This window comes from Abramis brama (assembly GCF_963993115.1).
Source record: "Abramis brama genome assembly, chromosome: 1".
Classification (NCBI taxonomy): Eukaryota; Metazoa; Chordata; class Actinopteri; order Cypriniformes; family Leuciscidae; genus Abramis; species Abramis brama.
Genome location: NC_139963.1, coordinates 79,073,212 through 79,097,190, shown reverse-complemented (window position 1 = coordinate 79,097,190; position 23,979 = coordinate 79,073,212). Strand labels below are relative to the sequence as shown.

Here is a 23,979-nt window from a genome sequence, read left to right as displayed (position 1 = left end):
GAGACTGGGTTACTGTTACTTGGCATTTCATTAGCAGTTTTGGTAAAAAAAAAAAAGGTTTGCTCATCTGCAATACGTCTAAAGGACGTTTCCTGTCAGATGTCAAATAGACGTTTAGAAGATGTCAGTTTAACATACATTCTAAATCATTGTATCTTAAAGACATCTTCTAAACGTCTATTTGACATCTGACAGGAAACGTCCTATAGACGTATTGCAGATGAGCAAACACTCTTAAAAATAAGTCTTCCAGATGTAAAATGCACATCAAATAGTCGGTGCTATCTGGGTTCCGATTTCTGATTTTTCATTGAGTTTGACCTGCCGATACCGATTTTAGCCGATTCCGATAAAAAAAAATTCTAACCACTTTACAGCACACACAAATATTTATTTTCGATCTTTTCTTTAACCCTTTCACGGGTAAGTTTAAAATATTCTAACTGAATATCACAAAATTAGGCTATTTATTTAGAATTTTGAGCCACAATTACATCAGTAGACTACTGGAGGACCTTGAATATTAACATGTCACCACTAAAGCCTTGTCTTGCATGTGTACTATATCTTCAGATTATGACTAGTATGCAAGTAATATCACAGCTTTATCATGGACAAACAACTTTTCTAGCAGGAATACTGAAAGTAAACCCTAGAAATGGTTGTGCGTGAAAATCCCAGTAACTGAGCAGATTGTGAAATACTCAGACCGGCCCGTCTGGCACCAACAACCATGCCACGCTCAAAATAGCTTAAATCACCTTTCTTTCCCATTCTGACATTCAGTTTGGAGTTCAGGAGATTGTCTTGACCAGGACCACACCCCTAAATGCATTGAAGCAACTGCCATGTGATTGGTTGATTAGATAATAGCATTAATGAGAAATTGAACAGGTGTTCCTAATAATCCTTTAGGTGAGTGTATGTGATGTAATGTTATTGTGTGATGAAACTTATATACAGTATGTAATAAAAAAAAATATATACTGTACAAACTGTATATTCCACCTGTACAGACATACACACATTTTATTAAAACAACAATTACATTGAATCTCACACCTAGTCATTTCCTGCTGAACTGACTGCACATTTGACTTGGACCTTCTTTCTTCTGCTGACTGTACACTGATATTGGACTGGTTCCCCACTTTCGGTTGTCCAACACTTAAGGTGTTGGTCAACATCGACACCAGATTCTGGGCTGTATGCAAGATGTCACCTAATGGAACCTGATGAACAATGAAATATGACTTCAATACTTAAACAGTGAACACTTATATTACATGACCTGTGTATTAACGTACAGTGCACGTAACACGGCTGTTAGGAAGTCAACACTTTAAATTGCTCATTCTTTTATGTAGCCCTATCTCATCGCGCTACAGGCTGCAGTGATGACCTCCTAAACAACTGTCTTCTTTAAGCACCGTTACATGTACTCTGAGAGCTTATCTTACCTACTATACTATCTCTGTAATATTGCTCCTCTCTGTTATTAGTTATAACTAACGTTAACCCTTAAACACAGGGGTCGTCAAGTACGGTCCTGGAGGGCCGGTGTCCTTCAGAGTTTAGCTCCGACCTCATGACCGCCAGGAACAAGTTTGATGGCCTCTGCTTAAACATGTCAGATTAAAAAACACACAAAATCGCGTATCTGTAAACTGTCGTAGCCGTAGATTTTGGAATCCAACTCTGACAAAAAACAGAATTACATACAATAGTTTTAAATTACGCACGAGTAAATTAAAATTACACACAAATGTTTTGAATTACGTACGATTATTTTTGAAAGTGATTTTATTCCATAGATATGATGGAGTATTTTGAGTTGTTTCCACTGTTGATAGGAAAATGCAAGTAATCGCGTCGGCGCCTCCATGTCATGCAGTGCGCGCTCCACACTCCGCTCAAACACTTGGATATGCACCTAATAATAGCACACATTTATCTAGATTAACGCCAGAGCGAGCGGCCATGCCAGACGATAACCTTTTCATGTTTAACAAATCAAATCATGCATTTTCTTCCTACTGTAAGCGCTGCTCCAGTTTGAAAAAGGCTGCTGAGGCGAGACGGTAGCTGTGTCCCAATGTGAAGGCCGTATTCGAAGGCCGGTTGCATCATCGCGGCGTGACGAAGGCTACCCTGATTCAAAAGCGACACCAAATGCACCCTTTGGGTGCTTCTCATTTCTTATTTGTCCATCCTCGTTTCCTTTCCTTGCTTCCTTTCCTCGCGTCTCAGCTCCTCCCCCTGTAGGATACGAGGGAAGGCTGCAAGGATAAGGAGGACGGAGGAATCCAAGGAAAGCTTATTTTTTACATTGGAATACTTGATCACTCGAGCGTCACTCCACAAATTTCAAATTGACATTTAAATGTAAGTATTATGTTTTAATTTACTCAAATAGCTAGCGAAACCAGAGTTAAAAGCCACAAGTTTTTCTTTCTTATAAACTTCATCTTAACTCCTTCGTCGCCATTGCGTGGCTTCATTTCTCAGGTGGTTTGAGGCAGAACTTGTGCTAATATTAGTTTAATAATTGTTTCAGGGAGCAAGGATCAGACAGATCAATTTATTAAATTGCGGTCTGAAAATGAGCATTTCTTTACGGGGGAGAAAAACTACAACGGTTTTAACCACATTTGAGTATCCAGAAATATGATTTCTGAAGTATTTTGTAAGCATATCCTAATGTGTCATATTTTACAGTGTTAACAATGCACTAATGTTAATATTCCACCCCTGTGTTCATATTTTTCATAAGTACCCTTTTCTGCTTTTTTAGAGCAATTCTGGAGAAAATGGGTCTGCTGGGGAAGTTAACTTCCATAATGGGACAACTTAAAATATATATATATATATATATATATATATATATATATATATATATATATATATATAATTACAAAGTAAGAAAGTTAATACACACATCCTTGCTGAATCATCACTGCTGAAACTTGGCCCTGGTTTGTCCTCATGGATGAGGTGTTGGGACAGAGGCATTGCACCAATCCCAGAGGACACACCAGGGCCGAGTTCAGCACCAGCAGCACCAACACAGTTCTTACTTATCCAGATTTGTTAGCGGTTGTTTATGATCATCATTCATTTACTTTCATACGTAACGTTGAGCATTATTCATATCTTAAGCTCTAAAATGCTTATAATATGTAAGCATTTGTCCCCTTTGTAAAAACTTTATAAAACTGTAAAGTCAACTTGGCCCTGGGTGTGATTGACAGTTTTAAGCAGGGGAATGTAGTGTTTGTGTATTAGTCAGGAGATGGCGCTGTAGTCCACATGTTGTCACCTATAAAAGGTGTAGAGTAAGAGTTGAAGTGTGTCATACAAGGTTTTAAACATTACAACATCCGCAATTGCTGGTATACTGGAAATCTCTGAACACATCTAGTGTGTGTAATCAGAAATGTCCTGTATCTGATCATCTCTGTGCATCTGAAGTGTATGGACGTGTAGGGGGTTTTCACACACCTTAAGTTTCACTGAAATTTCCAGTATTTGTGAACCGCTATCTGTGCATTTGTAAATCGCTGCACGCATCTGTGGATTATGAAACACTTCTAGCGTCAACATGCAGGAAAAGCCACAGATAAGTGGACTCCACCCACCATTTACTCAAGCCAATCAGATAACAGCTACATTGCTCCAGAATAAGCAGAGAAAACTAAGGGGGGAAATATACTAAACAATAGCAAGGATCCTCTGGAACAGCGGGAAGAACAAAACACCACTAAAATAGACAGATTAGACTGACAGGACTGACAGAACGGTCAGAGGAGAACCTTGACAGAGAGAAGTGAAGAGAGAATGATCAGTCCCAGCAGACACAGATCACACTTATCAGACATCTTCTGTTTCTGTCAGTCTTCCTCTTCATTACATATAGTTACAGCTCCCCCTTTAAAAATCATCAGCTCCTCCTGTGGTTATTAACTTCCTCTGTTCTGATCAACTGAGAGATTAAATCCTGCTAGAGTTGCTGTATAGAGACACGATGCCACAGTGAAGTGTTGCTTTACATGCGTATTGTGAACCGCACTATCTCAACACACATCTGCTCTGAACACAGTTTATAAGATATTCTTTTGCACACAAGAGCATTACTGTTAGTCTCCCTTCCTTATTTTAACAGTTTCCTGAATTATAAAACAGATTTTAAAAGTATTGTAAAGTAATAATTAGCATCAGCTTGGTTAAATAAACCTGCATTTGCACATGAGCGTCTGTAAAGCAGATATTAACTGTCTTTAGGGAGTTTCTACACATGGATTATAACGTTCTGCTTTTGTGGTCACTCCGAGTTACGTTGGATGACGACGAATGGGGTTTCGCTTAGAAAGCCTCTCACCTTCGAGTATACAAAACGAGCCAATGGCAGGAAAATGCCATGGGTCTGCGGAATCTGCATAGCGTAACTCTGCTCCACCTCGTGGGTATATAAGAAAGTATGCTGGCAACATGCAGATATGTTTTTCGTGTTTATTCTTATGCTTTCCCGGGCAGCTGAAAGCATCGGTTGGAGTGGCGCCGTCCTCCTCCCGAGCGCTGTAGGCTTATGATTGGTTCCTGGGCGCGTGTTGTTCTACAGCACTCACTCCCAGTGCCTTTCTCCCGGACGTGCATCAGGACGCCTCCGGCTCGCGAGGGTCCCCGTGACTTATTGCGGCCCGCGGGCGTCCTTCGCCTTTGCTGCACTCGATCACGTGGCGATCATGGGCTGTATGTTCTCTGTCACTATCGTGGCACAGGCATGCAGTGCTGTGTGTCGCCAGGCCGCCGTGGAACGCTGGTCCTTCCCTGGCCAACACTGACAGAACGCGGAAACTCGACCACGCCCCCACGCAGGGACGCTATGCCTCCCATGTCCGGGCTGGTCGATCCGCCATGCACACTACTGACCTCGGTCTACGGGCAACATCGGTACCTGTGTGATCCCGGGCCAGGTGATGTCCACAGGTGTGGTCCAGGAATGGGCTCAGCCAGGTTGATGTGAGGGGGTCTGAGAATTAATTTTCTCAGCTGCCCCATGTCCCAGGTTGGGCTCCTCGGCAGTGTGGTTGAGGACTGTACCCTACAGTCTTCGACCCCCCAGAAGCAGACTGAGGCCTTCTGCACCAATGGTCATCCGTCATGTGCGGTCTCCTTAGTCTGCTTCCCGCCAGGGCCACTCCTTCCCCCGGTTGAGGGCTGGGGGAGAATTTCTTGTTTCAAGAACTGATGCCCCTTCCTCCGAGCCCCAAGAGGCTGTGGATGACAGTGCGCACCGCTAACGAGCCTCGCCTCTCTCGTCCCCCTCTGTCGCCAGACCCCTGCCAAAGCACACCTCCATGGAACGCTGGTCCTTCCCTTGCCTCCTCTGGCAGGACGCAGCTAATGGCCGTGCCCCCGCACCGGGCCGCTATGAGCGAGCGAGCACGCACAGTCACTGCTGACTTGTCTTTGCCAGTTCGAGGACAAGTGCGGTTCCACTGAAACTATTTCAGAGTGTGACGGAGTGACCATGAAAGTGAACGTCTTGGTTACGTATGTAACCGGCAGTGTTGTGGGTTACAAAGTAACGTGTTAGAGTACTCTAATTACCTTTTTCGTGAAACGTGTAACTTAACGCGTTAGTTTCTTGCGTTATTTTTAAAAAAAAGTAATCCGTTATTTTAAGGAAAGGAAAATCCCGACTGCAGCCTGCTTTTTGTCAGACAGTATGCTTAGGTCTGCTGTGCCACCTGCGGATGTATCAGCGGAGCCGAAGCGCTGTGATCGTAAAGTCAATGGCTGTGATACGTCTGTGCCCTGCGCCTGACTGTGTATGTGTGTGTGTGGGTTTTTTTTTTTTTTTTTTTTTGAACTCCCGGCAAGATGGCAGAGAGGACCGCGTTTGGATTATGGAAGTATGCACATCATTTTCAATTTGTCAACGAAAAGGAAAAGAAAATGCTCACTCTGTGTTGGTGAAAAGCTTCTGTCGACCGCCAAAATTTTAATTTGGTTTGTAATCATTTTTGTTTGACAGGCAGCTGTTAATTTCTGTTAGATCGTTGACTGGTTGTTCATTTCTAAATGGATTTAAATCTGCAAGCCTGTTTACCTCAGGTTGTGTTTACAAGTAAGCACACTTGATACACTTTGATAACTGCATTAGAGTTAAAGAAAAAATCAGGAGTCTTGTATGGTGCTCATATACAGTAGCCTAGGCTACCCGGGCTGGGTAGGTGCGAAGTTTGATTAATATGTTCTGTGATAATAAATAAATAAAACGCCATGTGGAATAGCCTATTGCTGACTGTCTTTCCTGTTATTGTTATCCTGCAGTGTTAATTTAGTCGGATGACTGACGTTATTCATTGTCAGGAGTCACGACGTCTAGGTGCATTTAAAGGGGCCGGGGGCTGTGTGTGAGCCGCTGCAAACGGCTTTTAATTTTTGGTAACGCATGAGTACTCTAACGCGTTACTTTTATGAATAGATAACGCTGTAACGTATCTGATTACTTTTAATTGATGGTAACGTAGTAACCTAATTAACTACTTTCCAAAGTAACTATACCCAACACTGGTAACCGGTTACGTCTGCCTGCCACTTCCACTGTACCGCTGGAACGCTGGAGTTCAGTCTCGGTTCCTCAGCAAAGAAACATATCTGCATGTTGCCAGCGTACTTCCTTATATACCCACGGGCTGGGGCGGAGTTACGCTATGCAAATTCCGCAGACCCATGGCATTTCATTGCCATTGGCTCGTTTTGTATACTCGAAGGTGAGAGGCTGTCTAAGCGAAACCCCATTCGTCGTCATCCAACGTAATGTCTCTGTTCCCTACTCAGGTAATGAGGGTTACATACGTAAACGAGATGTTCTGCTTCACTCTCTCCAGCCTTGAGAAATATATCAGAGCCAGACTCCTTTATCAACACTACAAATGCTCTGGAAGATCTGGGATGTATTTCTCAAGCACCACTGATTTAACTTCCGCCTCCCTGAACTTCTGGACCACTTTGCTAAAACACTTGAACGAGTCGTTTTCGACCAACTATCTACATTTCTCACACAGAACATCCTCCTGGACAACAACCAGTCTGGCTTCAGAAGCGCCACTAAACTGAGACGGCCCTGCTCTCGGTTATTGAAGCTCTGAGACTGGCAAGAGGAGCCTCCGAATCCTCAGTTCTCCTCTTGCTGGATCTGTCTGCTGCTTACAGTTAACCACCAAGAAGAGCATCTCAGGAACAGTGCTTCAAGTCTGACCTCTCAGTGGGTCCTTCAGGGTGTCGTGAGGTGTTTAAGACCCAATATCTAGCTCTCGGTTATTGAAGCGGCTTCTCAACTACAACTCGCTTCAGTGGACTTACAGATACATTACCAGCTCATGAAGGGGAATTAACATATTCGTAACAAACATCTCAGGAAAGGAGACTTATTAAACACAACTGCAGAGGTTTATTAAGATAATTACAGCAATCATTCAAAATGAAAAAAGCTGCTAAAACCAGGAATGAACAGACAAGATCCAAGAATCCTCAAATCAGCTCCATCACACAGAACAGAGAGAGATTATACAGTCTGAGTCTGTCCATTACTGTATTAATATTATATTTAAAGCAGTTTACATATGAAGCGCAAGAGAATGGAGAATGTAGAAAAATGTATCTAAACATGACTATGTCACTATAAGCGAGTTTTTTCTCTGTTTTCTGAGAAGAAGAAAATAAAACAATGAACAATCCTCTGTAAGTTTTTGCTATTGTAAATATTGCTGCAGATTGGCTCTAAACTCGTCAGTATTTTATTCTAATATTGTCGGCATCTCTATTTCCTCTGGGCGCTTCGAGTCCTTCCTCCCTGCAAAATAAAAGCATTGACTGACCTCTCGTATGTGTTTTTATCATGATTGCAGATTGTTCCAGATCAGATGAGTGTGAATCATCAGATTGTGTGCGGCTCAAAACTCACCAGCTCTTCTTGCACAGATGATCTGAAGAAGAATCACAGTAGGAGCAGCAAACACTGCGATCCCAACAATACTCACAATCACTGCAGGAAACATGAGAGGAAGAAGAGAAACTGTACATGACTGAAGTCAAGGGTATTCAACTATCAACAGTTATTGATGAAGCATTTACAGACTGACTGATAGTTTAATGTTATAAAGCTGTCAGTATAAATGAACGTGTCGTACCTCTGTATAATGATCCAGCAGTCACACTGACTTCAGTTTCTGATGCTGTATCAGCTGGATCTGTGGATCACGTCTGTTAGTTCAGTTCAACACATAATGCCACATATACACAACATCATCATCACATAATACTGGAGCTTCACATCACAGAAATGATGAATATGTGCACGAGTCTGTCATCTATTATCTTCTTACTTCACTCTCAAGCTGTCAGGAGGAGAATGACTATCGCCATTCACCAAAAATAAATCTATTTCTACAGTGATCATGTGATCATGTGATCATGAACCTTGTGTAGGAGCTGCTGCTGTAGTTCGGCTTGATGTCTTCTCAGAGTTTGAGCTTCTGACTGGAGTCAGTGTTGGTGAAGCGACTGGAGCTGCAGAAGATGAATGTTCAGACGCATCACCTGTAGGACATTAACATCATGGGCCCTATTTTAACGATCTGAAACGCAAGTGTCAAAGCGCAAAGCGCAAGTAACTTTGTGGGCGGGTCTTGGCGCTGTTGCTAGTTTCCCGGCGGGATAAATGACTCTTGCGGCAGGCGCAAATCTAAAATGGGTTGGTCTGAAGTAGCTTCATTATTCATAGGTGTGGTTTGGGCGTAACGTGAAATAAACCAATCAGAGCGTCATCTCACATTCCCTTTAAGAGCAGGCGCGCTTGTTCTAAAGCGGATTCCTATTAAAACGGCGCATTTGCCAGGCGCGCGCCAGGAGCGGTTCACAGCCAAGGAGAGCAACGCTCTCGTCAGGGAGGTTGGGGATGGAGAAACACACCCAAATTAACTTCGGTTAAAAAGGTGTATGATAATTTGGGTAAATGTGTAAGCTAGATGTATGCTTTTATAATAAATTATCTATCTATATCTATCTATCTATCTATCTATCTATCTATCTATCGTAATAATGTATGATTTGCAAAAATGAAAACTGCTGCTTCTGTGTAGATGAGAGAATCAAAGTGTATGTGCGTTGTGCACACGCTACATTGATTATGGCCAAGCATGCGCCCTTAAAATAGCATATGAATAACATGCGCAACGCGCCACTGACTTTAAACTATTTTTTCCTGGTTAGTGGCGCAATTGTTTTCTAAACCTGCAAAATAGCATGAAGGAACGTTTGCGCCGGAACACGCCTCCTTTTTTGCGCTGAACCGCCCAGGGAGCGCAAGTTCATTCCCTAGTTTAGCGACGTGCTTTTGTGGAGGGAAAAGCGCGCTTTGCGCGGGTGCAAAATAGGAATGAAACATGCGTCAGTGTACAAAGTCAATTGCGCTGGGTGCGAGATAAGGCCCCATATGTTCATATCGATCATGACCTGCAGTTTGTGTTCATCATCACAGTTTACAGTGGCAGTAGTTGAGAAGAGACTGTACTGTATTACTGTATAACTGTATTACTGTGTTACTGTATAATTTATTCCTGGTTTATATGAGAGTGAAACACAGTTGAGCTTCTGCAAATAAACCTTCAGCTTGAATGAAGGACATAAGCCTTATAATTCCTAAACCCGACCTCCTACAAGGGTCATACTAGGCTTTAATACACTCGTCTGATTTATGCAATATCAAATCAAATCAAATCAAGTATATTTGTATAGCGCTTTTCACAAAACAGATTGTATCAAAGCAGCTTCACAGTATTAAAATAAAATAATACAACAAAGTTTGTTTCTAGTGGAATTTATTGATTGATAGAATAAAATTAAATATCCCCCAAAATATCCCCAAAATATCCCCAACTGAGCAAGCCAAAGGCAACAGTGGCAAGGAACTGAAAAACTCCATCAAGTGACCTAATGGTGTCCTAAAACTCCATCAGGTGACCTAATGGAGAAAAAAAACCTTGGGAGAACCCAGGCTCAGTCGGGGGCCAGTTCTCCTCTGGCGTTTATGAACTAGAGGCCGGATTGTAGTTTGAACTGTGAGATTAACAATATTATATGAATACCTGGCTGAAAAGATGCGTCTTTAATCTAGTTTTAAACTGGGAGAGTGAGTCCGAGTAACGAACAGTATCAGGAAGGCTATTCCAGAGTTTTGGAGCCAAATGCAAAAATGCTCTCCCTCCTTTGGTTGATCTGGATATCCTAGGTATGACCAAAAGCCTCGAATTTATTGATCTTAAAAAGTGTGATGGATTATAGGGTGATAGAAGATCCGTTAAATAGACTGGAGCTAAGCCGTTTAGGGCTTTATAAGTCAATAGCAATACCTTATAATTAATACATAACTTTATAGGTAGCCAATGTAGTGATGATAAAATCGGTGTTATATGATCATATTTTCTTGATCTAGTAAGAACTCTAGCGGCTGCATTTTGGACTAACTGTAGCTTGTTTATTGAGGATGCAGGACAACCGGCTAATAAAGCATTACAGTAATCTAGTCTCGAGGTCATGAATGCATGAACTAACTTTTCTGCATCAGAAACTGATAGCATATTACGTAGCTTAGCAATGTTTCTAAGGTGGAAAAAGGCTGTTTTTGTAACATACGAAATATGATTTTCAAAAGACAGGTTACAATCGAGTATAACACCCAGGTCTTTTACTGTAGAGGATAAAGTAACAGTACATCCTACGATGTCAAAGTTGTAGTGTGAGAGGTTCTGTGGGCGGTTTTTTGAACCGATAAGTATTACCTCTGTCTTGTCTGGATTTAATAAAAGAAAATTACGCGTCATCCAATCTTTTATATCTTTAACACACTCTGTCAATTTGGATAATTTAGCGTTTTCATCCGGCCGTGATGAAATATATAGTTGAGTGTCATCAGCATAACAATGGAAACTAATTCCATGTTTCCTTATAATATTTCCAAGTGGTATCATATATATTGAGAATAATAGAGGGCCTAACACAGATCCCTGCGGCACTCCATAGTTTACTGGAATTATGATCGATTTTTCTCCATTTAAATAGACAAAATGGTAGCGGTCAGATAAGTATGATCTAAACCAGCTTAATGCTTGTCCTTGAACACCAGTATAATTTTGTAGTCGATCTAAGAGTATTGTATGATCTATAGTATCGAACGCAGCACTTAGATCGAGTAAAACTAGTATTGAGATGCAGCCTTGGTCAGAAGCTAAGAGTAAATCATTTGTGATTTTAACGAGCGCAGTTTCAGTGCTATGATGCGGCCTGAAACCTGACTGAAACTTTTCATAGATATAATTTTCTTGCAAGAAAGAGCCCAGTTGAGTGGACACAACTTTTTCTAGTATTTTAGACATAAAAGGTAGATTTGAAATGGGTCTATAATTTGCTAGATTATTATAATCTAATTGTGGTTTCTTAATGAGAGGTTTTATCACTGCCAGTTTAAATGTTCTTGGAACATGACCTAAAGATAAAGACGAGTTAATAATATTGAGGAGAGGCTCTTCTACTACAGGTAACACTTCCTTCAGTAGTTTAGTTGGTATAGAATCTAGTAAACATGTTGTTGTTTTAGATGAAGTGATAAGTTTATTTAACTCTTTTTGTTCTATAGTTGTAAAGCACTGTAATTGTTCTTGCGGGGGGATAATTGAGGCTGGAATTATAAAGCGCGATTGAGGATTGAACGTTTACAATTGTGGTTCTGATGTTTTCTATTTTCTCAGTGAAGAAGTTCATGAAATCATTACTACTAAACTGTAACGGGATATTTTGTTCGGGTGACGTCTGTTTATTTGTTAGTCTAGCCACGGTGTTAAATAAAAACCTAGGATTGTTTTGGTTGTTTTCTATTAGTTTGCGGAGATGCTCAGCCCTGGCCGCTTTTAGGGCCTTTTTATAACGTGACATACTGTCTTTCCATGTGATTCTAAAGACCTCTAAATTAGTTTGTTTCCATTTACGCTCTAAATTACGGGTTTCTCTCTTTAGAACATGCGTAGTATTATTGTACCATGGTGCTTTACTTTTCTCTGTGACCTTTTTTAACCCTCTGGAGTCTGAGGGGTTTTTGGGGTCCTTGAGATGTTCTGACATGCCCTGACATTTGTGCTTTTTTCAGTTGCTTATAAACATATTAATGGCAAAGGTGTAAATTCACTCTATTTAGCACAAACAGGGCTACCATAATATGTGAACAACTTGCATGTACATGTTTGTATTTTTGATAGAATAATGTTTATGCATGTTTTTTTTAAAAACAAAAAACTAAAGTTTCTGAAATAAGGCCATAAATCACATTCTAAATATATGTAAATAAGACTTTTGACTAATGGATGTCGTTGCCTAGAATTTTTTCTTCAAAATTATGTGAAAATCATCCTGCCTAATCATTCACATAACACAATACATTGATTTAAATCTTGTAAAACACTTTTTGTTTGGAAAGGCCATATACGGGTGGGCGTGATTCACACCTGAGGAGTCAATGGGGCCCGCATAATGAGGCTGCATACGTAATGAGCCTTTCATTCAGGTGTGTGACTGAGCCACAAGAATGCAAGGACAATATATAACTGGTTTGTTGTTTTTTCCACAAATTTTGCTTGCAAATTGTACAATATCCAAGGTAAACATTTCTAGTAATTGTGCAGTTAATTGTTCTCATACTGTATTTTCAGATTTGGAATATATTCTCTTCCCAAATGTGTAACTAATAAAGCATAATAAAATTATTTAAAGATAAGGCTTATAATGACCTTTTAAGATTTTGTTTACATCTATCCTTATATACTAGTGGTGCAACTGATCATCATTGATCCGTGATCCGTTCGGATCAATATCTTCGGTTCGGCACACACGTGATCCGCGGATTGATTTATGAAAAAAAAGTTGTGCGCATGTTCAGTCCACACACAGCGTGGTCATGGCGAGCGTTATGAACCGCAGAGAGCGTGACGCCTCATTCGCGCCGCAAAACGTGCGTAAACGCGTCTTTACATTGACTTAACATTGAAATCACTCGCGCCAGACACTCTATTCGCGTTTGGTGTGAACGCAGCATGGGTGACGGCGAGAGAGAGAGAAAAGAGTGCCTGCGAGTGCGAGCAAGCGAGAGTGAGGTCTGCGGTCTTGGCCATTAGTTGATTTACTTGTTTTTGTGTAGGTAATACGTTGTCAAATATGTTTAAACTTAAATGAACTACCTATACAAGTAGTTATGTCTTTTTGTATTAATTTGTCCTGTTATTGACATAATGCGCGTCATTGACAAAATGCGCAACCAGCAGATGTTCGAATAATTCGAATATGTGTTTTTCAGAGGGAATATTCGAACGTCATTTTTGAGCAATTTTGACAGCCCTATATGACAGTGGAAACACATAAAGCATTGGTCCATGTTTAAAGGAAGGAGATGCCTTTTTATGTTGCACTTTAAGTTGTTTTTCATTAATTATGTTAAAAAGAAGATATTATGCCTTGTGCACTTTAAGTTGATTTTATATATTTTAATTTAATAATTTAAAAGTGTTAATAAAACATTTTTTTTTTTTTTTTGCTGATCCGAAAAATGATCCGATCCGTGACTCTGATCCGAGAAACGATCCGAACCGTGAGTTTTTTGATCCGTTGCACCCCTATTATATACAGTATATATATATATATATATATATATATATATATTTTTTTTTTTTTTTTTTTTACGGTTATACAATTACAACATTTAAAATTGTAACAATATTTCCAGTGTAATCTTTCTTTGTATTCGCGATTCATATTAAAACAGTATTTTTGTCAGCTGTAGTAGCTCCACAACAGCACGCATCTTTGCGTTCATTCATTCATAGTAACGCGATGATCCTCGAAATGATACTTCCAGAACTTCTGAGGTAAATTTTTGCAGGATTATTATCAAGACAGTATTATTCCTCACAGCATCGTAAAGTACATAAGTCTGAAAGTGAACTCGCGGTGTGTGTTATCCAGCTGATGTGGGCGTTTCACAGGTTTGTTTGGATCGGCTCACATTTGCGTTTGAATAGCGCGCGCTCTCCGTGGGCGGAGCACATTAAAACTTAATTAGCTGAGATGAGAACGACTGACATCTCTCTCTTTGCATACATATTACATAAACTGTGAATATTTGTTTTTATAAAAATTACTTTGTTTAAAAGAAGAGAATTCAAGCTTCATGCCTGTATGTCTGAATGCCTGTTTGACTGAGTATTCGCTGAGTTATGGTTCATTTTCGGACGCGTTTCAGAATGGACTACACTGACAGAGAGAAGGCAGAACTCGCTTTGTGTTTATTTTTCTTTATTTGGCAAAAAGCACAACACTTTGTTTTTATTGTGAGTATACACAAAAATAATACACATTTAACAGAATCGATTGATGTATGAAACTCCAATGGAAAATCAAAGTCAACCGAGTATTTTTGAGTTTCTTTTACACTGCTAAAAAAAAGCGAGCTGGTATCGCCGGCGATACCGCCGACCTCTGGGGGTTAATCTAACGGGTGCAACAACATCCAATGTTCTAGAGAGAATGGTGCTCATAGTGCTAGTTAGTTCTTCTAGTTCATCTGTTTGTTTGGGTTCAGGCAGCAGCTGAGACAGATCAGACAAGCAACTCGAGAAATTATCTATGGTGGATGGAAGGATTGTTCTGCCTGGTCGATAACGCGGCGCCGCATGACATATTACAGCAGTACGTAATATGCAAGTTACCAAGTAATGGTCAGTGACATCATCACTTTGTGGATTGATATCTATATCGGTTGGATCGGTTCCATATGATATAATTAAATCGAGTGTGTGATTAAGACGATGAGTTGGTCCGGTGACGTTTTGTTTGACCCCAAAGGAATTTAATAAATCTATAAACGCAGCCCCTAACGCATCATTTGGATTATCTACGTGTATGTTAAAATCTCCAACAATTAATGCTTTATCTACATTGACCAATAGATCTGAGAGAAAATCTGCAAACTCTTTTAGGAAATCAGCGTAAGGCCCAGGCGGTCTATATACGGTAGCCAAGGCTAGAGATAATATGGATTTTTTTCTAACATCTAAGAGCGTAACATTTAGTACAAGTATTTCAAACGAAATAAACTTATAACCCGTTTTCTGAGTAACATTGAGAATATCTCTATAGACCGCTGCAACACCGCCGCCACGACCAATCAGACGGGGTTCGTGCTTATAGGAGTATCCTGATGGAGTAGACTCATTTAGACCGAAATAATCATTAGGTTTAAGCCAAGTTTCAGTAAGGCAAAGTACATCGAAGCTATTATCCGTGACTATTTCATTTACAATAACTGCCTTAGGTGTGAGTGATCTAATGTTTAGAAGACCTAGCTTTAGAAATTGTTTTTGTTTACTAATAGCAACATTTTCTGGTTTAATAACAATTAGATTTTTTCTAGATCCTGCAGTAGATTTATTATTTGATCTCACTAAACGAGGAATAGACACAGTTTCTATGCAATGTTCTACACTATTTATATCAGTTAATTTGGTGCAGCAGAGACTATGATTTGAACTTTTGGTTACTAGTCAAAAGGTATTTAACATTTTGGAGATGTTATCTGACAGAAGATCCGATCCGAATCTGCTTGGGTGTAAGCCATCAGCACGGTAAAGCCTAGGACGCTCCCAAAACAGATTCCAATTGTTTACAAAGAGCAGTTTCTGCTCATTGCACCATGATATTAACCATTCATTTAGCGCGAATAATCTACTAAACTTTTCATGACCTAGTCGGTACGTGGGAAGCGGTCCTGACACAATGATCGTTATATCAGGCGATGTGCTGCGTACCGTATCGATCAGATTCCTGAAGTCTTTCTTCAGAACCTCTGTCTGTCGCAGCCTGATGTCGGCCCCTCCCGCGTGCAGGACCACAGTTCCGACGCGCTCGTTCAGAATCTCGGGAACGTGAGCAGCGATTTCAGAAACACGAGCACCAGGAAAGCAGTGACTATGCACCTTACTTTTATTTAACGTAGCTTGTACGTGTCGAACGATGGAATCACCGATGATCACAGCATCACGTTCTGTTTCGCGATACAATATATCATGTATGACCCATGTAGGAGGCCAATATTGGGAATTATGAGGATTGTTATGCACTTTATGACTTTGACCACTAATATTTTACAACTCCAAAACGTATGAAGCCATCAGAAAGAGTAGAGCCAATCTGTGGAAGTTTTCACAAATCTGTCAGAAAAGAGTGTTTTCTCACCTGAATACTTGACAGTGTATCTGACTGAGGTCACGAGTCGATTTCTGAGAGTAAGCTGACATCTCCACTCTCTGTTGTCATCTTCATTCAGGAGTGTTGAAGTCAGAGTGAGGATGATACAGCGACCTGGAGCTGCTGATGAGAATATCTGATATCTGGAGTCTGTGTTCAGATCAACACCAGCCTGATTCACCCACAACAGCTCAACTCCCTCATAACCGACCCAATAACCACAGGTGAGTCCAGCATATGAATACAACTGACAGGAGAGAGTCACAGAGCGGCCTGGACTGATCTCAGTCTGTGATGATGAAGATGATGAAGATGATGATGATGATGATGATGATGATGAAGACACTGAAACTGAACACAAGACACAAATCACAGACTCTTCAATCATCATCTGAGTTTAAAGGGAGAATCTGCCCTTTTTAAATTGACCACATAATCATAAACTTACCATGAAGAGCATGCAGAAGAACATCAGCATCAGGTCCTTGTCGTTCTCCATTCACATATTGTCTGCAGGTGTATAATCCAGAATCTTCTACTGTGACGTTCTTGATGTTCAGAGAGCAGTCAGACTCCAGACTCAGTCTCTCATGTCTCTCTGTGTCTTTATTCTTTATCCCTCCAGTAATCAGTTCAACTCTCCCTGAACGTCTGAATCTGTCATAGTAGGTCCATGTAGTTGAGTTGCAGTCAGAAAGAGTTTTATTACAGGACAGAGAGACATTTTCACCAGAACTGATGAGCACATCCTCATATCCACTGGTTCCTGAAACACAGTTTATCTCAGTGATCATTATGATATATATTAATAAATGAAACATAAAACACACCAGCATAAAAAGCAGAAGTTTTAAATCATAGTATTTTTCCTGACTTAAAGCAAACAACACACTCTCCAGAATAAACTATTAGTCTTTATCAGAGAGCTGTTCAAATCACTGACACACTCTTAATATGAAGATAATTCTTCATCATCAGATGTTTGAGTGACACTATGTCCAGTATCAGGAATAATACAGTATGATCTGTGTGTATCAATACACAACTCTGAGATCACAACGTGAATGTGTGCAAGAATAAACTGAGCATGTTCAAATGAACCCTTTCCAGACTAATTCCACTAAATGTCTTTAGAGAAAATACAGATTTCTTTACCTGTGAGAAGTGAAGAGAGAATGATCAGTCCCAGCAGACACAGATCACACTTATCAGCCATTTTCTGTTTCTGTCAGTCTTGCTCTTCATTATATATAGTTACAGCTCCTCCTTTAAACATCAGCAGCTCCTCCTGTGGTTATTAACTTCCTCTCATCTGACCAACCAACCATCACTGGAGAAATAAACATAAAGCCTAATGTTGCAGTGCATGATGGGAACCACCAATCAAAGCTCATCCATGACTCCCAAAATAATCATTATTGCTAATATAGCGTATAACTGTTGAGCTGAGTGAACCTGAAGGTAGTGATGGTGAGATGAAGCTTCATGAAGCTTTAAAGCTTTCCAGCCTGATGTGTGTAAAAGTGGTTGATTTCTTCAGGTTTGGAATGCACACAGCGACACCTGCTGGTCAATGCTGATATCATGCAGAACAAATCCTCAGTGGTGTGTTATGGAAATTAATTTGACTTCATGCAGGGCTGCCAATGCTGAGAATCAGGCAATCGACACTTTTCACTCGCTCTCACGACACACATCCAGTTTCTCACGCAGAGGGAAATCATGAAGCAAAGAGGACTGACACCGGCAGACAAGGCTACTATTGATATGAAACACACTCTCAGCTCTCAGATTCTGTCCATTTTATCACGGAATTCAACAAATAATACGGTTTTGGCGCTTGTAAATGTGACGTGACAGATCTCTGTATCTCCTGAACCGATCATCTCTTACTCTTCACTACTAGTTAATAGCAAATAAACACGAATGAACATTAGGTGTGTTGAAAGATACAGTACAACTTACCGAAATGTATATCCCTCATACATAATATCGATCAGTCAGTGTTTTTCACCCGTGGAAGAGCTCAATAACAGCTGGAGAACACTATAACCTACACGTGACGTACATTTACCTCAGGAACATTAATGACCATAGCACGCTAGTTGGCTAGAAAAATTAGCTAGAGGAGTATTTTGCTAAATATGTGCACTAAATTACATATTTATTATATATATTTTTTTACATATAGCGTTAAAATATTATAACATTATCATAATAAAAACACATTATATTTATATTTGAGTTGATATTTTAATCTTTAATAATAGACTAATACCAGCTGACAGGGCTCTCAGTGTGTTTACAGCATTAGGTGAATTTTTTCTTTTATTCTTGAGAAATTAACATTCATCTAATGTACCTAATATTTAATAGCGAGAGATTGAGAGAAAATAGCGAGAGATTGATAACGGCAGTCAGAAGAGAGAAATATGTCAGTTTGTCATCACTCCCACAGCCGCTGTATTAGAAACACCCTCACAGCAGCATTAACTAGTTTTTGTAATTTGATACAAAGGTAATATAATATAACATATAATATATTATACAGGGTTAGTATAATTATAATTATAATATTATATTATAATAAGTATAATTATAAATGTAAATACATATTTTTAAAAATGAAAATACTGTATAAAAAAACTTTGCAGGATTTACGATGATGACCGTTAAAACACGTCTCCATCACCCTGTTGAAAAGGGTCTATTTTCACGGTCATCTTGCTCGAACACGCATTAGCTTCTGCTAGTGTTAGCATCATAATCCTTATACACTAAACATAGCAGCAGCCAAGGGAAGTTACTCGTTTTAAAACTAGGAACATCTGCCAACCACTGAAGGACAAATTCAAGAGCCACTCAATTACAGAGGGAGAAAGGGAAAGCTTACATTTCAGTGGATGGGGATTATTAGGAGGCCATGATTGGCAGGGCGATTGGAGGGAATGTGGCCAGGACACCGGGTTACACCCCTACTCTTTACCAGAAGTGCCATGGGATTTTTAATGACCACAGAGAGTCAGGACCTCGGTTTTACCTCTCATCCGAAGGAGAGGCTCTTTGACAGTATAGTGTCCCCGTCACTACACTGGGGCGTTAGGACCCACACAGACCCCAGGGTGAGCGCCCCCTGCTGGCCTCACTAACACCTCTTCCAGCAGCAACCTGGTTTCCCCAGGAGTCTCCCATCCAGGTACTGACAAGACTCAGCCCTGCAGGAAATAATGAGAAAGAACCAAATCTCTTCCCACAGCTCTGCAGACGACACACAGCTCTACTTAGCCCTAACGATTACAGCCCCATTGACTCCCTGTGCCAATGCACTGATGAAGTCAACAGGTGGATGTGCCAAAACTTTCTTCAGTAAAGTAATTATTTACATTTTAAACATTTTATTTGTTTACCTGTATGTTATGTGACCATTAACCAACAACAGAAAGTATGTGTGAAGTTGATGTGGTGTAAATCAGTGATTCTCAACCGGTGGGCCGCGGCCCTCTGGTGGGCCGTGTAGGCAGTGGTAGACTACCCCCAAATTAATTTTTATTTATTTTTTAATTTACAAATCTTGTTATTTTCTAATTATCTAATTGTTCTTATGAATTTATATGATCAAAAACACTCAAGTGGTATGGATCGTTTTCTGAAAAGAAAAGCAGATGTGGGAAACAGACCTGTGCAAGGAAAAGCTTTGAAGTGTGTGGTGATAAAATACGACGCTGATTACATTAAATTTAGTTTTATAAGGGCTGGTACTGAGGGGGTCGCACACGCAACTCGAGGTATCGAACACTGGACGCGCACTTTCTCAGTGTATGGCCAGCAATATTGTTATTGCAGACATGTTCATATCGCTAACTGTATTTGATAAATTACACTTACAGTAGGCTATGTAAATTTGGGTGAATGAACTTTGCTGAACATTTCGTATCTATACCAAGAATGTTATTTTTGGTGTCATTTTATACGCCAAAAATAGTTTTTGCGTGCATATGATACGCAGTTTTCGCGTGCATTTGATACGCACTGTATGGCGTGTAATATGCACGCACTCCCCACCCCTAATCCTAACCAAGGGTTTTCAGTGCGTAGAATATGCACGCAAAAAATATTTTTGGCGTATAAATGGCACGAGAAAAAACATTTGTGGTAGCCTATAGAGATAGTGTTGCAGCGAATAGAGAGAATCCCCTCTTGTGTGTCTGACCTGTTGTTACAGGTGTGTTGGCCTGTTATTGTTACAGGAATGGTTACTGAGTAAACCTGCAAAGTCTTTTTGATACAAGGACAGTTTTCATATATAGCTGACTTGACCTACTCTGCTACAGTGGCGTAACAGATTAACAGCAGAGTATATCATTGTACTTTTAGAATTGTCTGTTATTCTGTGTTCATACTATCATATGTGGAAAGGTGGTCCTCGGAATGTTTTTAAACACTCATTGGTGGGACATGAGTTGCAAAAGGTTGAGAACACCTGGTGTAAATGAAATCAACTTAAATTAAATATTTTGGAAATCCCTGCTATGAGCCAATATAGTAGGTAAATTGGGGTACAGTAAAGACATGTTAAAATTGAAATATAACAATTACAAAAGATTTGTATTTCAAATATGCTGTTCTTTTGAATTTCCCATTTCATAAAAGAATATTGAAATGTGACAGTTTTCACAAGAACATTAAGCATCAAACCTTTTCTTGAGCATCAGATCATCATATTAAAATGATTTCTTAAGGATCATGTGACACTGAAGACTGGAATAATGGTGCTGAAAATTGTGTGATTTATGTCCGATTTGAGTGATTCTTTTAAAATGATCAGAAGTGAACTGAACTTACCATTACTCTATTTTTGCTGCTAAAGGTTTGCTGGGATGAGTGTATTAATGGGGGCATTTTATCGTTAAATGGTATTGTGATTTTCATAGTGATTAATATGTAAATCACTGTAAACATATAATGAATATGTACATGAATGCTGCTGTCTTGCTGGTGTAGATCTGCTATAAGTATAAGCTAAGATGTCTTTTAGTTCACCAGATTCATCAGTTCTTGAAGCCTTGGCCCTGGAGAAGATGATGGGCTCAGCTGAGAGAGAGAGAGACTCGACCTGCTCAAAACTGTGTCACAGTCCCGTAAAGAAATTCAGGAATCGTACACACTCTTTGACTTTAGCTTTTCCATCTGAATGTCTGCATCAGAAGAGAGAAAATAAAGTCGGATTGATCCTGATTGGCTGTCAATGTTTTTTATTGTTCATCAGCCTGAAAACTCATCCTTGGTGTGAAGAGGCCTTTAAACTGCTTACAACAACACTGGCAGCATGTAATCATGTTTAAAGGAATTCATATATTAATATAGCTTGCTATTGAAGATAAAGCTTTTTCTAATAACAGCTTCCTCTCATTTCGTAAAAACTTACACCCAATATTCTGCCTTTCTCTGCATATTTCTCTTCATCTTGCAGAAAATGGGGAGGACATTAAAATCAACATGTGCATAAAATTGTATATATATATATATATATATTTACAGTATATCACTTTCTGTATCGTCTTAATTTGGTTAATCAGGGTTTGTTAGTCACATGAACGTTTATCAGAGGAATACGAGGTAAAGCCACGGATATTTTAATCATGGATAAGAACTTGTACGTGCAACACAGATTAAATCAATATTTATATAATAAATTATTAGATATTTATTTTTGCAGTGTTTTTTTTTATTATTTTGCTAAATGTTTTTATTATTGCATTGTTTATTTTGCATACTTTTTTTGCAGTTTTATTTTATTTTTCAGTGTTATTTATTATTGCAATGCGTTTGTGATGTTTTCACTGTTTTAATGTCCCAGTGTTTGCAGCAAATTTATTTAATATTTTGCATTATGTTTTGAACTGCATGAATGTATTCATGATGTTTTCTTTTTTTATGTTTCATTGTTTGCAGCAGATTTTTTTTTTAATTTTCTAATTTTTGATTATTGTAGTATGTTTTTGAATTGCAGCCAAAAAATGTGTATTTTACATGATTTGTTGTTATTGCATGATTTTTTTTCTTTTTTTTTTCGTAATAGATGATTTGTCCTGTTCGAACTGTCAGGCGAGCACCACGCCTTGCTGGAGACGGGAAGCTGAGGGAAAGCTGCTCTGCAACGCCTGCGGACAATACAGGATACGCTGCGGAGTGAGACTCCATTTACTCTATTATTATTATTATTATTATTATTATTATACTTTATCCTATGGCAGAACAAACACACCTGAACACACACACAGAGAGGCTGTAGTAACATGTGTAACCAGCAGATGGAGACAGAGAACCACAGTGACCCTCAGTATAGCACTGTGGTATCAAATGTTCACACATGTTCTAATTTGTTACTCTGTTTATTTACATTTAAATTGTTATAATTTTGTTCCTCTTTAGCAATATTGTATTTACAGTCATGCCAATAAAGCAAATAAAGCAAAGCAACAGCAGACCTCTGAGACTCTTTCAGTCTTCTGCTCTTCTGTTCAGGAGAACCACAGTGAACCTCAGTAATATGTGTGTGTGTGTGGGGGGGGGGGGGACCACCTCGTCCTCTCGTCCTCTCGTCCTCTCAGTATGAATAAAAGGGGAATTTCAGAAACGCAAACCTGGTGAGCGCACACTCTCAGATAGAAAACTCATTCAGGATCTTGATGAAGCCTCAGTGATCATGACTGTGACTGACAGGAGCATCTGAAGGTCATAGCCTATTCACACACAGCCTATGTGAAACACAAAATGCATGAAAAACAAAAAAATTATAGAAGAACAAAAGGCGAAACTTTAATGCTTTTTTGGAAAGAGCCACTAGGTGGCGCTTCGGTAGCGCGGCCGTCATTTTGGAGTGAAGATACATGGTTAGACTCTTTATACGGATCAGAATCCATCATATCTTGCGCACCCAAAATCAGCGAATCTCACAGCCAAATCAGAAGCGCAATAGAACATTTCTTAAATTAAGCCATTAGTCAATTTTGTTCACTTAGTACACCTACAGTGAATGCTGTATTGGCTTTTTTTATTTTTTTTTATCAGTTGTGGAATCCAATCATTAAATGCACATTTGAGGTAGTTTTTTCTTGTTTTGAGTATTTCCATTTTATGCAACTTTACACATTTACTACTATTATTAGTTACTAACTCCACTAGGTCTGAAATATATTTTGTACATTTTAATCCCTTGGATCAGATGCACATGATGCATTGCTGTGTCTGTTATCCTATAACTGCCACTTTTGGACAGGGGCTGTGTTTTTTTTTGTTTTTTTTGTTCACATAGTCTTGCTTTAACAGACATTAATATTAGACAAACTGCAAAAAAGACTTTACTGTAAAGCTTTTCTATTGCTATTATATATTTATTGCCCAACATTACCAGTTATCTGATGCATGTCCTTAATATCATAAGAAAATCAAAACCAGACACCTATGATGGATAGATGCACTTTTATGATGGATAGATGCACTTTTATGATGGACAGATGCACTTTTATGATGGACAGATGCACTTTTATGATGGATATATGCACTTATATGATGATATATGCACTTTTATCATGGATAGATGCACTTTTATCATGGATAGATGCA

The 23,979-nt window shown here is 39.4% G+C and overlaps 1 protein-coding gene across 1 annotated transcript; it reads right to left on the bottom strand.

Annotated features, from left to right (window-relative positions):
- Positions 1-7,441: 7,441 nt before the first annotated feature.
- On the bottom strand, positions 7,442-17,618 carry LOC311091518 (uncharacterized protein). The gene is made up of 7 exons (XM_084127477.1): positions 17,509-17,618; positions 16,802-17,119; positions 16,342-16,704; positions 8,488-8,607; positions 8,199-8,258; positions 7,973-8,053; positions 7,442-7,861 (listed from the first exon to the last, which is right to left on the bottom strand). The coding sequence occupies exons 1-7, from the start codon at positions 17,567-17,569 to the stop codon at positions 7,806-7,808; spliced, it is 1,059 nt and encodes a 352-aa protein (XP_083983603.1). The 5' UTR covers positions 17,570-17,618; the 3' UTR covers positions 7,442-7,805.
- Between the last annotated feature and the right edge of the window lie 6,361 nt (positions 17,619-23,979).